The sequence below is a fragment of the Cebus imitator genome, unplaced genomic scaffold, assembly GCF_001604975.1.
Source record: "Cebus imitator isolate Cc_AM_T3 unplaced genomic scaffold, Cebus_imitator-1.0 Scaffold72, whole genome shotgun sequence".
In the NCBI taxonomy this organism is placed as follows: Eukaryota; Metazoa; Chordata; class Mammalia; order Primates; family Cebidae; genus Cebus; species Cebus imitator.
In genome coordinates this window covers 4,258,833-4,277,071 of record NW_016107387.1, presented here as the reverse complement: position 1 = coordinate 4,277,071, position 18,239 = coordinate 4,258,833, and the positions used below count along the sequence as shown (strand labels likewise).

Here is an 18,239-nt window from a genome sequence, read left to right as displayed (position 1 = left end):
ACCCCTAATGTCCAAATGGTAAAAGGTCAGCCTCTCTCCAAAAAGAGGGCCCAAATACCTGTGACTATGTTCACGTTAAGTGAGGAAGCATGCATGCCTAGCATTCCAATTATATTTTTTATTTATTTATTTATTTATTTATTTATTTATTTATTTGAGACAGGGTCTTTCTCTGTCACCCAGGCTGGAGAGCAATGGCACAATTTCAGTTCTTTGCAACCTCTGCCTCCTGGGCTCAAGGGATCCTTCCACCTGAGCCTCCCAAGCAGCTGGGACTACAGGTGTGTGCCACCACACCCAGCTAATTTTTGTACTTTTATAGAGATGGGGTTTCGCCATGCTCCCCAGGCTGGTCTCAAGCTCCTGGGCTCAAGTGATCTGCCCACTTTGGCCCCTCAAAGTGCTGGATTCCAGGTGAGAGCCACCACATCCAGCTGACATTTTAATTATAAGTGGAACAAAAAATGTTATGCTATATCTTTTGAAATATCATTACTTATTGTATAAGAGGTCCCTGCCATGGTCTGAATGGTTGTGTCCCCTCAAAATTCATGTGTTGAAACCTAATCCCCTATGTGACAATGTGACAGTAGGAAGAGGCAGGGCTTTTAGGAGGTACTTAAGTCACATAGCCTCCACTAACATGGGATTAGTGCCATTAAAAGAGCAACCCAGGGGAGCTTGTTTGCCCTTTCCACCATGTGACAATGCAGCTGCCCTCTAAGAACCAGAAAGCAGGCCCACACCAGACACCCAATCTGCCAGCACCTTCATCCTGGACTTCCCATCCTCCTGAACTGTGACAAATACATTTCCATTGTTTATAAGTCATCTGGTCTGCGGTATTTTGTTCTTGCCGCCTGCACGGACTAAGACAGGCTCCTTAACACTAGCCGAGGTCCCTGGATGGGGTAGGCTACTGATAACAGCTCACGATCCATGCACCAAACACAACCCAAACCGTTAGCAAGAGAGTCAACTTTTGGTGGGAAAAGAGAGCTTCCCTGGACAGTGCAAGACAAGCAATTTCTCCATAACAAAACCCTGGGAGTTCCTGGGGCTGAACTGAAGGCCACTCTGCGTGATGAAACTTCCAGAAAGCCACAAGAAAGATGGGGACTTCCCAAAGTCCACGGAACACGCTCTGATGGCGTTGGCAAGTTTGTATGAAAGCAACAGCGTTATTGCATTAACCACGGGAACTTCCTGTTAGCCATCTGGCCCAACGTCATTTACTAAATAATCTGTGCTTTCCCCAGTGATTTATTTTTATTTTTTAAAATTTATTTATTATACTTTAAGTTCGAGGCACATGTGCAGAGGGTGCAGGTTTCTTACACAGGTATACAAGTGCCAAGGTGGTGGTTTGCTGCATCCATCACCCCGTCATCTACATTAGGTGTTTCTCCTAATGTTATCCCTCCCCAATCCTCCCACCCCCTGCTATCCCTGCTATTCCTCCCCTAGCTCCCCCATCCCCCAGGCCCCGGTGTGCAATGTTCTCCAGTGATTTAAAACATCACCCCTACCATCAACATGATCTATATTTCAGTCTGTCTCTAACTTCCTCTCCCTGACAATCCTTTCATGACATTACCTTCTCCTGGATTCCTCAAGGTCCCCTTGGCTACTCCCTTAAACCTGTGCTGCAAGGCTCCCTCCTACAGGCTCGCCCTGGGTGATTTTCTACATCCTCACGACCCCACCTCTCTGCTGATGAAACGCAAATCCTGGCCACCCTGTGTGGCTGGGCAGGTTGGTCACTGCACATCAGTGGCCAGGCCAAGGGGGCAAGGAGGGGCAAAATCCATTCTGCTCTCTGCATGCCAGGCCGTGCACCCACATGGCTCCCCAATTCCCATCTCTAGCCCAAAAGTCCTCCGAGTCACAGTGCAGCCATCCAAATGGCAGCCGTCCCTCCCTGAATGCACCCCGAGGAGCCACACACTCAATATGGACTCATTTTCTTTCTTCCTAATCTGTTCCTCCCTTGAATATCCGATACTCACTGTATGGTCCCAACGCAAGAGGCAGAAAACCCGGAGGAATCCAGGTCCTTGCAATTCCTGTGCTGCCACATCCTGTCTGGCAGATTCAATCCCCTCCTCTCCAGCCACTGCTGTAGAATTGGTGTTTGACCTCATTATTTCTCCTCTCATTTAGTCTGTGTGGCTCCATGCTTACTGCCCTTAAAACCTTCATTCTGCTGCACAAGCAACCTTGCCACAATATTCTGATCATGTCATGCCACCGCCTGGTAACTTTCTGGGGATTCCCGCTGCCTACAGAATGAGGACCCAACTCCTCAAAATGCCTCAAGTCCCCTGACTCACTCTCTCTGTCCTCTTCATTCCTTAGCCAATGCCAAACACAACCGCTGTTCTTCTCTCGCTGCCCGATCTTTAATCATGCTGTAACCTTGGCTAGGAATGCCTGGGTCAAGGCGGCCCCCAATCCCTGCAAACACTTGGTTGACAAAATTGACTACTCCCTTCCTCAAGCCCTCAGATTTCCACATGAATACCTGTAATGCTTACAGGTTTTTTGCTTTTGTTTTTGAGACGGAGTCTCACTCTATCACCAGGCCGGAGTGCAGTGGCACAATCTCCGCTCACTGCAACCTCTGCTTCCTGAGTTCAAGTGATTCTCCTGCCTCAGCTTCCTGAGTAGCTGGAACTACAGGCACGCACCACCACGCCCAGCTAATTTTTGTGTTTTCAGTAGAGACATGGTTTCACCATGTTGGCGAGGATGGTCTCGATCTCTTGACCTTGTGATCGGCCTGCCTCAGACTCCCAAAGTTTTGGGATTACAGGCGTGAGCCCCACACCTGGTCTATGCTTATAGGTTATATATGTGTCTGTGGCCCTATTAGAACTGCAGTCTCTGAGAGCAGAGACAATATCTATTTTGATTTTGTATCCCCAGAGCCTGGCCTAGTGGTTAGCACTGTGACAACCTCATGCATAAAATCCTAAATGGATGTGAAAATAAGCAGATTAGTTGGCTGGGCATAGTGGCTGACGCCTGTAATCCCAGCAGTTTAGGAGGCTGAGGCGGGCGGATCACGAGGTCAGGCGATCGAGACCATCCTGGCCAACATGGTGAAACCCCGTCTCTACTAAAAATACAAAAATTAACTGGGAATGGTGGCACATGTCTGTAATCCCATCTACTTGGGAGGCTCAGGCAGGAGAATCACTTGAACCAGGGAGTCGGAGGTTGCAGTGAGCCGAAATCACACCACTGCACTCCAGCCTGGCAACAGAGCAAGACTCTGTCTCAAAACAAAAAAAGAAAAAGAAAGAAGGAAAATAAGCAGATTAGCCAAGGCAAAGTAATACAAATGTAAATTACTTTCAACTGGTTATAGGAGACAGGGACAGAACACCTATTATCCCCAGGCGCCCTCTGGAAAAGCAGCAATTAGGGATTAAGGGAGAAAAACTAGAAGTGTCTGGAAGAAAGGTAGACAGACAAAGAGGAAGAAAAGAAGGACTGGCTCAGAACAGGGACTGCACGTTCCGGGCACTGGGCTGGCACGTGAATGAAGTGCCACCTCGAGAAGGACAGGGCAAAGATGCTGAAGCAAGAGCCCAGGCAGAAAGACAGACGCAGCTAGCCCAGCAGTGAGGCGGCACAGGCTCAGCTGCCTCCAAGTCAGGAGGTGAGACACACACAGGTGGCTACTCTCATAGATGCCTTCCTGCAGAAGGGCAGGCAGATTTAAAACAACCCTACAGCCACACAAAACAAGTCTAAGAAAGGATTCCAGAGGAGGATCAGAAAGATAGCTGCTTCTCTTCTCCCTCAGACAATTGAGCAAAATTATTAATATGAAGTTCAAGTGCTACATGATCCCTACAAACACAGCTGACTCTTTGCCATCCATAAGACACTCCCCATCCTGCAGCTTCCTCCCAGGAAGCCTCCCCTGATCCCCCAGGGTCTCTCTGTGACATGCTTTTACAACACTCTGGAGAGGCGGAGGTTGCAGTGAGCCGAGACCACGTCATTGCACTCCAGCCTGGGCAACAAGAGCGAAACTCTATCTCAAAAAAAAAAAAAAAAAAAACCAACACCCTGGACTCCTGCTTCACAACCCTTTCCTGATTGAATCAAATAGGTATTCGCTTAAAATCTGCTCCCACTATAAGAAGATAAATACCATGAGGTCAGGGACTACTTCGTTCTTATTAAATTCCCAGTATCCAAGACTCACTCTGCCTAGTACATATTTGAGGCTCAAACTATGCCTTGAATGAATGATTCAATCAAAGAGAAAATGAATTAAATGAGTAATGAATAAAATTGGCAGGTATCTGGAATGCAAGACCAAGGTGCTGGAATTATTTTCAGCATAAAAGAGAAGGAGAGAGCCAAGCATGGTGGCTCATGCCTATAATCTCAGCACTTTGGGAAGCTGAGCCAGAAGCCAGAAGTTCAAGATCAGCCTGGGCAACATATCAAAACTCTGTCTCTACAAAAAAAAAATGTGTTTTGGCCATAGTGGCTTATGCCTGTAATCCCAATACTTTGGAAAGTCAAGGCCAGCAGATTACTTGAGGCCAAGAATTCAAGACCAGGGTGGGCAACATGGCAAAACTTCATCTCTACCAAAAAAAAAAAAAAAAAAAAAAAAAAAAAAAAAAAAAAACAAAAAAAACAAAAAAAAACAAAAAACCCATATATATATATGCGCATGCAAAAGCCAGGTGTGGTGGCACATGCCTGTAATCCCAGCTACTCAGGAGGCTGAGGTGGGAGGATCACTTAAGCCCAGGAAGTTGAGGCTGCAGTAAGCCATGATCGTGCCACTACATTCTAGCCTGGGCAACAGAGTGAAGCCCTGTCTCAAATAAAAATAAAAAATCAGTCGGGCATGATGACACACGCCTGTAATTCCAGCTACTCAGGGGGCTGAGGCGGGAGGAGTGCTTGAGCCCAAGAGGTAGAGGCTGCAGGGAGCCAGGATCGTGCCACTGTACTCTACCCTGGGCAACAGAGTGAGACTCTGTCTCAATAAATAAATAAATAGGGGAAGGGCACATAGGGCAAGTCCTCGAGGAGCCAACAGACAGCCCAACGCAGGGACCAGCAGCTGTAGCCTGTGGGACCACCTGGCCAAACCAACTACCATATGGCTCAGTGAACTCGCCAACTAGGATCGTCTTCTACATTTTTAAATAGCCGAAAAACAAAAGAACAACGATTTTTTTTTTTTTTTTTTTGAAACAGAGTTTCACTCTGTTGCTCAGGCTGGAGTGCAGTGGCACGACCTCTGCTCACTGCAACCTCTACCTCCTGGGTTCAAGCAATTCTCCTGCCTCAGCCTTCTGGGTAGCTGGGATTACAGGTGTGCACCACAACACCCAGCTAATTTTGATATTTTTAGTAGAGATGGAGTTTTACCATGTAGGCCAGGCTGGTTTCGAACTCCTGACCTCACATGATCCACCTGCCTCAGCCTTCCAAAGTGCTGAGATTACAGGCATGAGCCACCATGCCTGGCCAAAACAATGATATTTTATGACACACAAGTTATTTGAAATTCTTATTTTGAGATGCATAAATAAAATTTTATTGGAACACAGGTACACTTGTGTGTTTACCTATCATTCAGGGCTACTTCCGTGCTGAGACAGTAGAGCTGAGTGGCTGGGACAGGGATCACATAACCCCCAAAGCCCAAATACTGACTTCCTGGCCCTTCACAGAAAAAGTTGCCTGACCCCTGGCCTGGAGCCTCTGTGGAATCACTATATCCCAGCGCCCATAAGAAAACTCTCACACAGTGGCATCTGCTAATGTCCGAGTCTCAGGAAAAAGCTGCCAGACACTGTCTGTTGATATAAAATGTGACTTAAACAACCATTAATAGAGTGCCAGTGAAATTAATAGCATACCCATCCGATGGATTACTGTACAGCTATTTAAAAGAATGAGTTAAACTAAAATGTACAAAGTATAGAAAAATGTCTGCATATACTGTCAAAGTAATTTAAAGGATAACACAGAAAATATTTTCCAATTTATTTTAAAAGCTAAGTGTACATATGTTTAAAAGGTGAGACCAGGGATTCTTACTTTTTATTTGAAACCTTTTTGTACTTATTGAAATTTTGTTTGTTTGATTTTGAGATGGAGTCTTGCACTTTCGTCCAGGCTGGAGTGCAATGGCGTGATCTTGGCTCACGGCAACCTCCGCCTCCTGGGTTCAAGCAATTCTCCTGCCTCAGCCTCCTAAGTAGCTGGGATTACAGGTGCCTGCCACCACACCCAGCTAATGTCTTGTATTTTCAGTAGAGACGGGGTTTCAGTATGTTGGCCAGGCTGGTCTTGAACTCCTGATCTCATGATCTGCCTGCCTTGGCCTCCCAAAGTACTGGGATTACAGGTCTGAGCCACCGCACCCAGCCTGTACTCTGAATTATTTTACCCTGAAAATAAACTATTCTCTAACTTAATAAAAGATAAAGCTACTGAAATTCAGATAGCCATTTTCCCCCACGCCCTTTTGCAATAGTGTAGCTTATTTGGAACAATAATGGATCCAAATTGATTGATGATCTCATGATCCTACAGTCCAGATTCTGTGTTTTACAGATGGGTGGTGCATATATAGACACGCTCTTCTCTGAAACTTGAAGTCGCTGAAAACAGTGCAAAGCTGTTCATGTGTTTGTTTTGAGGAAGCGTAAGATTAGAACATTCAGAAATAGTCCTACTTCCCTTTTCCTAGAAACTCTGTTACCTCTTCAACTAGACCACCCCTCTCGAGCCTGCGGAAGGTCAGGTTGCCAGGGGATACGAATAAACCAGCTGCCTTCTCTGCTTCTCTGCTAAACAGCAGCTGGCTCCCCTGTTACTAGGACCCTCTCCTGGGGCAGGCTCATAATCATAAGCTGTAGCCACGACGTCCCCAGGTGGGAAGGGGTGGTCACGTAGTCAGGCGGGCACAGAGGCCAAGGCTGAGCCAGCAGGTGGATTTGGGTAGGATTTCATCTTCTGCCTTGGCACGCAGGTCTATGATTCCCACCAAGTCTAACTTTCTTTGGTTTTAATCCTCTCAGTTCTCTCATGGTAACTTCTTTGGGGAGTCATAGAGATCAAGACAGCTCTATTTAGCTGGGTTGCCCTGTCTTGCCCTGCCCAAGACCATAGCCTGCAACAGTACCCTCTGGTCACCCTGCTGCAGAACCTGCCACGCTGTGCACCCCCTTTTATAAACCATCTACAGTTAACTTGGAATTCTGGGGTCATCTGAAAGCCTGGGAGGTCCATAATTATTGGGGGCATTGAGGTGTGGTCCTATTCAACTCAGAAATGCACGTGGAACCTGTACTATTTGATGGGATAAATAACCCATAAATCCCCCCAGCATTTCCCAAAGAACATTCAGAGAAATACCAGCCAGTGAGCTATTTAAGGAAAAGGACAAAATGTTGTAGTGAAATTAGGGAAACCTCACATTTGCAATCCCTGTTTTGAAGCTTCAAGATCATTAAAACCTTCAAAATTCCAAGAGGTCACACAGTGGCATCGCCTGGTTCATTTTATTCAAACCAGCTGTGGTCCATAGAATCTTTTGAGATACCTTTCGGAAAACACAGCCCCAGATGAAGAGGTTGGGTTTAACACAGATGCCCAAGGTGGATGTGAGGGTCCAAGGATGACCCAAACAGTGGGAAGGGCAGCCTTCCTCCCATGATACTCCCAGAGCTACAGAACCAGACCCACACCCCTACCACCCAGCAAGACTTTACTGCAGCCCTGAGCACAGACTTAAGAAAACGCCCCAGAAAGGTGAAGGAGGGAGGAAAAACCTGCCCCTCTAAAGAGACAGAACACCAGGGGGCTGGTGCAAGCTCCCCCCCTGAGCAGGACTCACCATTGGTGGTCGTGTTGACATAGTACCGCCGGCCCTGAGGCGACAGGTAGCTTTGCCAGCCAGGAGGAAGGATGACAGTCTGGCTCTCTTCTCCCGGCGGAGGGGGGACCATTCCAGGCTTCTGTTGGAGAAGAAAGAGAAACGTCACACCCATTTGGTATTTTTGCAAGTTTTTAAACCAGGAAGGCAGAGGCTGAATTCACCTTAGAGTAGCTTGACATTGGGACGTACGTGGCCCACAAGCCCCTGAGGTCACAGGCAGCACACGTGTGATCTCAGGGGCTGCAGGAGCACCAGCGGTGAGAAGCACCTGAGCATTCACAGCCCCTGCACAGGTGACAGCTCCTCTGGGAACAAAGAGGAAAATGCCATTCAGCTAATGGAGCTGGACTTTCTCAGCGGCCCCCTAGAAAATCACTCACAGGGTGCTGCGCTTACAAGGGAGCCCTGTCACTCCACCAGTTCCCACTGTGAAATCTGAAGCCTGAAATTCCCAGACCACAAAGCACAGCAGCAGACAAGGCCCCAGGCTTGCTGTGCAAACCTAGCAGAAGTAATTAATGCAAGTCATCACACAGCGAGATGCAAAACATTCTATGATAATGCCGAGAATCCATGAAGAGCTGGATGGAGCTTCTCTCCCCGTGTCCAGATCACTCTGGCAAGAAGAACTAGGTCTCAGAGACAGAACAGACGCTGACTTCCCATTGTATGCACTTATATGCGGTTTAATTCTTTTAACCATGTATAGAGTTACTTTTCATTAAGCATTAAAAATAAAATAAATGAGAGGCCAGGCACGGTGGCTCACACCTGTAATCCCAGCACTTTGGGAGGCTGAGGTGGGTGGATCAAGAGGTGAAGAGATCGAGACCATCCTGGCCAACATGGTGAAACCCCGTCTCTACTAAAAATACAAAAATTAGCCGACTGTGGTGGTGCGTGCCTGTAGTCCCAGCTACTCGGAAGGCTGAGGCAGGAGAATCGCTTGAACCCAGGAGGTGGAGGTTGCAGTGAACAAAGATCATGCACTGCACTCCAGCCTGGGTGACAGAGTGAGACTCTGTCTCAAAAAAAAAAAAAAAAAAATGAGTAAAATGTATACAACATATAAAGAAACCAGATATCAAGTAGACAGATGCTAAAAACAAAAATAAGCCATGATCCCTGGGTGCTAGGATTACACACATTTATTATTCTCTCCATTCTACATATCTATTCTAATTAAATTTTCTCCCATAAACACAAAAATAAAAGTTGGTAGCTAAAGAACATTTTAAAATTAGGAGAGTCTAAATTAGCCCACAAGATTGCTATGCCTTTTGAAGTAAATTGATTAAAATCAAAATTCTAGCCACAAGAAGAGAGTATCCACGAATTTCTCAGCAAAGCTAGAGCTTGTTCACAAACATTAAAGGGAATCGGCTCCCAAATGTCCCAGTATCCCCCAGCTATGCCCAAAGTGCTGGTCACTGGGGACCCCTGCTTGGGAAAACAAGATAACAGAATGAAAGAGAGCACACAGCTTCCAGGCTGCTCTTCCACTTTGTGAAGGTTGCAAGACCACGTGCTGTGGCTTCCCGTGGCTCCCTGCATGTCATCAGAGGGAACGAGTCAATCTGAGCAGCTCAGGGACTTTGAGTAAACACAGCCTCCCTTCTGCCCTCTGTGTAGCTGCAGTGTATGTTTCATTATGAATTTTCACAACTTAATTAAAAGCTTTCCCTGATGCCCTGGACGCTCTGTCTCCTACACCTGCTAATCTGCAGCTCCTGTTTGATTCTGTATGGAAGACCACCTTTTTTTTTTTTTCTTTGAGACGAAATTTCGCTCTTGTTGCCCAGGTTGGAATGCAAGGCACGATCTCAGCTCATCATAACCTCCACCTCCCAGGTTCAAGCGATTCTCCTGTCTCAGCCTCCAGAGTGGCTGGGATTACAGGCATGTGCTACCACGCCCGGCTACTTTTGTATTTTTAGTAGAGACCGTGTTTCTCCACGTTGGTCAGGCCGGTTTCAATCTCCCGACTTCAGGTGATCTGCCCGCCTCAGCCTCCCAAAGTGCTGAGATTACAGGCGTGAGCCACTGCGCCTGGCCAGAAGGCCATCTTCTAAGAAAGAGGCCTCCACACTGCTGTGGCCTCTTCAGGATTGAATGATGGCCAAAATACATGCAAGACAAATAGGATTATAACAAGGTGTGTGTGCGCGTGCGTGCATGCGCATGTTGAAAGAATGAGAAGTATCCCATGCACAGGAGATGTATGTTCTGTCCAGTGGGACTAGGAATAAAGTAAGCACGGGGGCATCAGGGGGTTAAAAATGAGGGTTAGGGCCAGGTGCAACGGTTCAGGGTTGTAATCCTAGCACGTTGGGAGGCTGATGTGGAAGAATGGCTTGAGTCCTGGAGTTTGAGACCAGCCTGGGCAACATAGGAAGACTCCATCTGCAAATAATTTTTAAAATTAGCCAGGTGTGGTGGTGCACACGTGTAGTCCCAGCTACGTAGGAGGGGTGGGAGGATCACCTGAACCTCGGAGGTTGAGGTTGCAGTGAGCCGTGATCGCACCACTGCACCCCAGCCTGGGTGACAGAGTGAGATCCTGTCTCCAAACAAAGAACAACAACAACAAATAAAAAACACACAACAACAACAGGAATGAGCATTTGATGAAAGAGATTCTGGAACCAGAGGGGCAAGGTGCCAGGTGTCCTCTCCTTGAGTGAAATATTCTAGTTTCTCCTTCAATCAAACATGGGAAGGCCATATTGGTGTTTATCCAGATAAATTGGGGGGGGAGATGGGAAGGATCAAATATTGACATGGCCAGAAAAGGGGTGCAGCGACGGGGACCCACAGGCACAGTGAAAACAGTCCTCAGGCTCAAACAGCCTTCAGTGCCAATCCTGCCTGGACTGCTTAGCAGCCATGTGACCACAGGCTCCTGACTCACCAGTCTATTCTGGAATCTGTAAAATGAAGGGTGATAATATGAAGACAGGAGACAGTTAACAATAAACAGCCTGGCACTAGGGATACACAATGAATGCAGGTTTCTGCTGAAGGGCTTCACACGGTCTGTCTCCGGAGATACCGACCTCCACCCTAGCCTCACCATCCCTGGGTCTGAAATGTCACCATCAATAGTCACTTCTCTGAGCTTTCTGTTTCCAACACTAGCCGACTCCAAAGGCAAACACCTGCTGGGGAGGTTAACGGCTTGAGAGCTGGGCAGTGAGGAGACCACTCCTTACAGGGGCTGGAGAGCCAGTGGACACAACCCGTGACCCTCAGCGCCCCACCCACAAGAGAGCAATAATGACACCATCCCTTCTCCACAAGACACTGATGACCAAGGAGGTCTCCTCCAACGAGGACATTCGGGACCTTACAGAAGGGAGACATCCTGATACTGAGCCTTGAAGGGCCATGAGATGCTGAAAGAGGGGAGGAGGAGGACACTGGGGCCACCAGGCTCATCTCCTACTGTGACTGATGTGGCAAAGTTGGTCTCCACATCTTCCTCCTGCCCGGCCACGCTCTGCCTCCATCTCCCATGGCAGCCACGGCCGCTTCACCTGTCCCCTCTCTTAGAAAGAAGTTCCTCCTAATGGCTGACTTTCGACAAGTCAGAAGTCAAAAGACATGGAGACAACCAGGTGTAGACCCAGAAACCTAGAAACAAGCAGTCAAACAAAAATTGGTACACGGATGTTCATGGCAATATCATTTGTAATGGCCAGAAAGCGGAAACAACTCAAATACCCATCAACAGATGGATGGATAGTGTGCTGTAGCCATACAATGGAATATTATTTAGAAATTTTTAAAAATGGAGCAGTGATCTATGCTACAACATGGATAAACCTTGAATACATTATGCTAAGTGAAAGAAATCAGACACAAAAGACCACGTATAGTATGATTTCATTCACATGAAATGCCCGGAACGGGCAGAGCCATAGAGACAGAAATAGATTTTTCCAGGGGTCTGGGGAGGGGAGAATGGGTACAGATTTTCCCTTTGGGGTAATGACAAATGTTCCAGAACCAGATCATGGTAATGGCTGTACAGTATCATCAAATGCATAAATATCACTGATACTCTCATGTGTATTGTACCACAATTTAAAAAAAAATTTTTTTAATGTGGTGAAGGCAGAAATTAGACCTCCCTACCTTCAAGTCCTCATTTAAGAGCCAACAGCAGCCAGGCACAGTGGCTTATGCCTGTAATCCCAGCACTTATAGAAGGCCGAGGTGGGTGGATCACCTGAGGCTAGGGGTTCGAGACCACCCTGACCAACATGGTGAAACCCCGTCTCTAATACAAAAAAAAAAAATTAGCCAGGTGTGGTGGCTCATGCCTGTAATTCCAGCTACTCGGGAGGCTGAAGCATGAGAATCACCTGAATCCGGGAAGCAGAGGTTGCAGTGAGCTGAGACCGCACCAATGCACTCCAGCCTGGGCAATAAGAGCCAAACTCCGACTCAAGAAAAAAAAGAGCCAACAGTATCAGCATTATCTCACCCTTCAAGGCTACGGAGGGGAAGGAGCAGCAGGCCCACAGTCCTCAAGAGGATACAGTGTGCATTACCACCCAATAATTAAGGGCTCTCTCAATCTTATTCTTCTAATTAGTTTCCTTCCAAGTTAAATCCTTCCCTTCTCTTTCTTAGTCCTGTGGCTTTTTTTCCCTTAATTGTGTCAGCACTTTCCCATGGGAACAGAACTAGAAGCAGAGGTGACACAGGCCCAGAGGGTTGGGGACAGACCCCACCTGGAAGGAACAAGATCACAGGTAGCAGGAGTGGGGGTGGGGAAAATGAAGGAAGTTTTTTTCTAAACTCAGACATTCTTTACCTAATGCACAGGGTGTCTTTGTGGGAATTAGAAAACATGGCCTCTTCGTCTGGAAGGGACCATCCCTCAGCCAGAGTGCAAGGCCAGGCTTCGGTCCCTCTCCGTCCACCCTCACCTGGGCCTCCTTGTTCAGTAGGCAGCCTGCTCAATGATATATATGGAAAGTCCATCCTCTAAGAATCTGAGGAAGGCTATGGATCTTCTTCCCCCTAAAAAGGGTGCACACACACACACACACACCACACACACACACACACACACACACACACACACACATGCTATTTTATAGGTAATATCAGGAAGTTTCCAGACTACTTCAGAACCCTACTCTAGAAAGTACTCAAGAAATAGATGAGCTCAGATCCAGTACCCATCAAGAATGACTGGGTACATCCAGTACCCAGTCACCAAATATCTATAATGCATGCCAGACTGGACTGGGTGCTTTAGACAATCAGCTAATCATCACAACAAGTCTGCCTCACAGCTGACATTTATTCCCGCTTTAAAACAAGGGATCTGAGACGCAGAGGGTTTCATAACTTGCCCAGTGTTGCACAGCTAATTAAATGGTAAAAACAAACTGCTTGAAAATACGAGCTGGTCAGATGCAGCGGCTCATGCCTGTAATCCCAGCGTTTTGGGAGGCCGAGGCAGGAGGATTGCTTGAGGCCAGGAGTTCAAGGCCAGACTGGGCAACGTAGCAAGACTCTATCTACACAAAATTAATTAATTAAAATATTAGCTTTGCTCTAGTGACTTCTATCCAGTTTCCTAAAGCCAGGCCATATCTCTCCCCAGCTATACCTACTCAGCTCCATTTCCCCACCAAGACCACCCGACACTCCAGCTCCTTCCCAAGGAGGATGACAACTCAAGCCTGATCCTCCTGCTTGTCTCCCAGTCCCCCAAGTGAGCATATGCCTTCCCAGGAGATGTGCAAAAATATCACCACCCGCGTCCAGGCAGTCACGTTCCCTAGCTGTAGGCTGACTTCCTTGTCTCTTTATCAAAAAAAAAAAAAAAAAAAAAAACAACAACGCCACCTCCCCAAATTTTCCCCTTAATAATGGCTACTGATTTCTCCTTTTAAAAATAAAAAGCAGGCAAGAAAAGTCACCCAGAGATTACAGAGATCAAAGACAAATCCCCCTACAGCAGAGTTTCTCAAAGTATGATCACTGTGGGCCTCCCAGCAGTCACCTGGGATGTGAGTGAAAGTACACACTCTCGGGCCTGACTCCACCTCCAGAGCAGCCCGGGAGACTGCATTTGGAACAATGATCCTGGTTGAGTCCTGTGCTCTGAAGCCACTCCGCTGCAGCTTTAGAGGCAGCCACTGAGAAAAACATCACTTCTGAAATGACAACTGAGATCATAAAATTTTTATAAGCACACTTTGTAAAAGGACAGTGTTGGGCTGCACAGGTACTTATTAAAGAAAAAGATTCTGTCCCACTGCCCCAAACCGTTCGAATAAACTACTTAACAGACACTGGGGGTTATCTCTGCAGCTTCCAAGCAGTACTGACCCCACTATTCAACTCCCTACAGCTCCCACCATGCTTCAAGCTCAAGTTCGACCTGGGTGCCACCTCCGCCTCCGGGACTCTTTGCCCCTCCGGAGGCTTCCGAGAACCCCTGACTCTTACCTTTTCCTAAAGCCACGAGCAAATGCTACTTGCCGGCCGGCGTTAACGGGTGGTCGTCAGACACTCGCTTTAGCAGCCAGATCAGACGGTTTTAAGGTCTCCCGCTCTGCGTCCTCTCACACCCCAAACCCAGAAGCAATAGGAGCTCTAAAGAAAAGCATATCCACAGGGCCCCACACCCCCACTCCCCCACACCCAGATCTATATATAACAGCTCTGAAGTTGTCAGCCTAACGAGCCACTTTCTGGCAGACCCGTTGTCATGGCAATGCTTACTAATGAGCCTACTGCCGTGATTGGCACGGCTTGAAGGCTCCTCCACAAAGGACTCTCCAGCAAGTCCTCTCTCCCCCAACCACGGAGGCAGCTGGACATCCAGAAGCCACCAGGGCACGGCTGGGCATGCCTGGGAGGGCTGAGTCTCCGAGTAGTCCTGGACCCTGCAGCCAGGAGTGGCCCCACTGCCAGCTCTGCACTCCTCAGGGAGTCAGTCAATTGCTAATGGGGCTGCCAGGGCCCACCAGGAAGATCAAGACCCAGCAGGGCTGGAGACTGGCAAGTCACTCCCACGTCATGCCTTCCCACTGGACACCTGTTTATGGTGGGCAGACTCCTACACAGAGCTGGAAACAGCTACCCAAAGAACAATAATCTCCTCCGACTCGGTTAAGACACAAATCAAGCAAGAGGGCCTCACAGCCCACAATGACATCACCAGCCCCAGAGTCTGGGTCTCCAAGAACACTGGGCACATTTCCTGTCTCACAGGTGAAAGCACTGTGCTATCCAACTCCAGTAGCCTTTCTGTCCATACTCAGAAATTTCAGTGCACAGAAAATAGTCGGGACTCCTGGCAATGTCACAGCACATCCTGGGGACTATAGTCTTTGCCAGTAGTTACACAGGCGACAGGCTGGACCCTGACAGAGTCTCTCTCTTTTTTTTTTTTTTTTTAGACAGACTCTTGCTGTGTCACCAGGCTGGAGTGCAGTGGTGTGATCTCAGCTCACCGCGACCTCTACCTCTCAGGTTCAAGCGATTCTCCTGCCTCAGACTCCTGAGTAGCTGGGACTATAGGTATGTGCCACCATGCCTGGCTAATTTTTTTGTATTTTTAGTAGAGATGGGGTTTCACCATGTTAGCCAGGATGGTCTCGATCTCCTGACCTTTATCTGCCCACCTTGGCCTCCCAAAGTGCTGGGATTACAGGTGTGAGCCACCACACCTGGCCAAGTCTTCGTTTTCTTCTAAAGGTCAGAGATTCAGAGACTTGGCCTAAAAGAAGGAGCTTGAGGGAGCTGGCATATCAACAAAGAAACAGACCATAAGATTTGGGAAGACAAGGCCATATCCCTGTCCCTCTTTTCATAGCTTTAGTCTCAGCACAGCACATCCATCCAACACTGGATGGATGGATGGATGGATGGATGGATGGATGGATGGACGGACGGACAGAGGGATGGATGGATGGATGGGAATTGTAGTAGGAACTAGGCTTCAAGATTTAAGGAGGCTATTTCACCAAATAAGTAGGCAGGGAATGGGAGTGGGGGAGGAGAAGGTGTGTGTGCCTTACCTGTGAACAAATCCCAGCTCTTCAGGGATCTACTGAATGGACTCTGCCATGGTTTGAATGTGTGCACTCCAAAATTCAGGTGTTGCCAATATGGAAGGATTAAGAGATGGGGTCTCAGCCGAGCGCAGTGGCTCATGCCTGTAATCCCAGCACTTTGGGAGGTCAAGGCGAGCAGATTGCCTGAGCTCAGGAGTTCAAGACCAACCTGAACATGGTGAAACCCTGTCTCTACTAAAATACAAAAAATTAGCCGGGTGTGGCGGTGTGCACCTGTAATCCCAGCTACTCCTGAGGCTGAGGCAGGAGAATTGCAAGAACCCAGGAGGCGGAGGTTGCAGTGAGCCAAGATTGTGCTACTGCAGTGCAGCCTGAGCGACAGAGCAAAACTCCGTCTGAAAAAAAAAAAAAAGAGAGAGAGAGATGGGGTCTTTAAGAGGTGATTAGGCAAGGAGGGCTCCTCCTCCTTCAGTGGGATTGAGGCTCTTATAAAAGCGGCTTCATGCAACATTCACTAGCTTACCCTTCTCCCTTCCTCCATGTGAGGCCACGGTGTTCCTTTCTCTGGCAGACACAGCAACATGGTGCCATCTTGGAGGCAGACAGCAGCCCTCACCAGACAACAGAGCCTGCTGACATCTCGATCTGGGGACCTCCCAGTCTCCAGAACTGTGGAAAAAGTCCAGTTCTTGAGCTAGACACAGTGGCTCGTGCCTGTAATCCCAGCTACTCAGGAGGTTTGCTTGAGCCCAGGAGTTCAAGACAAGCCTAGACAACATAGTGAGATCCCCTGATCTCTCCAAAAATAAATGTTTCTTTTTAAAAATTTAGCTGGGCATGGTGGTACACACCTGTAGCCCCAGGTAATTTGCGAGGCTAATGAGGGGGAAGGACTGCCTGGGCCCAGGAGTTTGAGACTGCACTAAGCTATGATCATGCCACTGCACTCCAGCTGACAGAGTGAGACACTGTCTCAAATAAATACATTCATGTTCTTTATACATTATCCAGTCTCAGGTGTTTTGTTAGAGCTGCGCAAGTGGGGAGGAGGGGAGACAAGATAATTTGTTTTTGTTTTTGTTTTTTAATTGCAGAAAATAGACTGAGGACGAATATCCAGAAGTCTCAAGAGAAACAAACTTCTCATCATGATCTCACGTAGTATCCGGAGAAACATCTCAGAAAAGTAGCAGCCTCAACAAAGGGCAGGAAGATCTGACATCTATGATATAACAGCAAAAACTCATAAGAAGAGAACAAAACAAATGCAAAACAAGGCAAGTTGGTTTGAAAAAAAAATGATATAAAAAAGGAACAGAAAATGATAAAAATTATAGGGAAGTTTGAAAGGTTGTAACAGAAGAAAAAGGCACATTGGTTGCAATAAAACGTAGAATTAGTACTGCAAAACAAAGTGAATTAGTTATGTACAAAACAACTGAGAATTTTTTCCCCCCAGAATGCAAAGGAAATGGGAAAAATGCAAATGTAAGGATGAAACAGCAAGCCAAGATATGGATACTGGGTTTTCCTGCGGAGGAGACCAGCAGAAAAGCTCTAACAGATAAGAAACATTAAACAAAGGCTGATGCAAAGGAACATTCCAGCTGGGCAGAATGGGAGGTCCTACGCTGTTCAAGGTGAAGTAGATTTCAAAAGACCAAGAAGCAGACATATCCCAACAACATATTCACACAGCAAAGATAAGGATACAAGTCCTATAATCATTCACGTGGGAAGACCAGTGCAAGGAAAAAAAGAAAGCTGGTCTCAAACTTCTCTGTAACCGCATCTCAAAAGACGCCTCTGGTGCATGATGGCAAAAATACCAAGACCTTCACTGGCAGTCAAGCTGTCTTTCACCAGCGAAGGCGACAGAAATACATTCTTCTAGAGACAAGGACTCATGTCCTCCTTAGCAAAAGTACTTAAGAGATGTACTCCAACTGCCTGAAAGATCAAGACAAACAAAGCTGAAGAATGAAGAAATCACAGCACAAAAGGACAAAGGCTGAACACCGAAAGCAGCTTACAGAAATGCATATGTAATAATGAATATAGTTGCCGAGGCGGGTGGATCATCAGGTCAAGAGATCGAGACCATCCTGGTCAACATGGTGAAACCCCGTCTCTACTAAAATACCAAAAAAAAAAAAAAAATTAGCTGGGCATGGTGGCACGCGCCTGTAGTCTCAGCTACTCAGGAGGCTGAGGCAGGAGAATTGCTTGAATCCAGGAGGTGGAGGTTGCAGTGAGCC

At 47.3% G+C, this 18,239-nt stretch overlaps 1 protein-coding gene across 5 annotated transcripts in view; it reads right to left on the bottom strand.

Moving 5' to 3' along the window:
• GAS7 (growth arrest specific 7) overlaps positions 1-18,239 on the bottom strand; it is a 282,620-nt gene that overhangs the window by 98,743 nt on the left and 165,638 nt on the right. For 4 of the 5 annotated variants that reach the window (XM_017531429.2, XM_017531434.1, XM_017531435.1 and 1 more), the window contains exon 2: positions 7,892-8,012. In XM_017531429.2, coding sequence (XP_017386918.1) covers positions 7,892-8,012 — 121 coding nt within the window. Of the gene's footprint in view, positions 1-7,891; positions 8,013-14,407; positions 14,583-18,239 lie in introns of those variants that run through there. The other variant, XM_017531432.2, reaches the window with a different exon arrangement.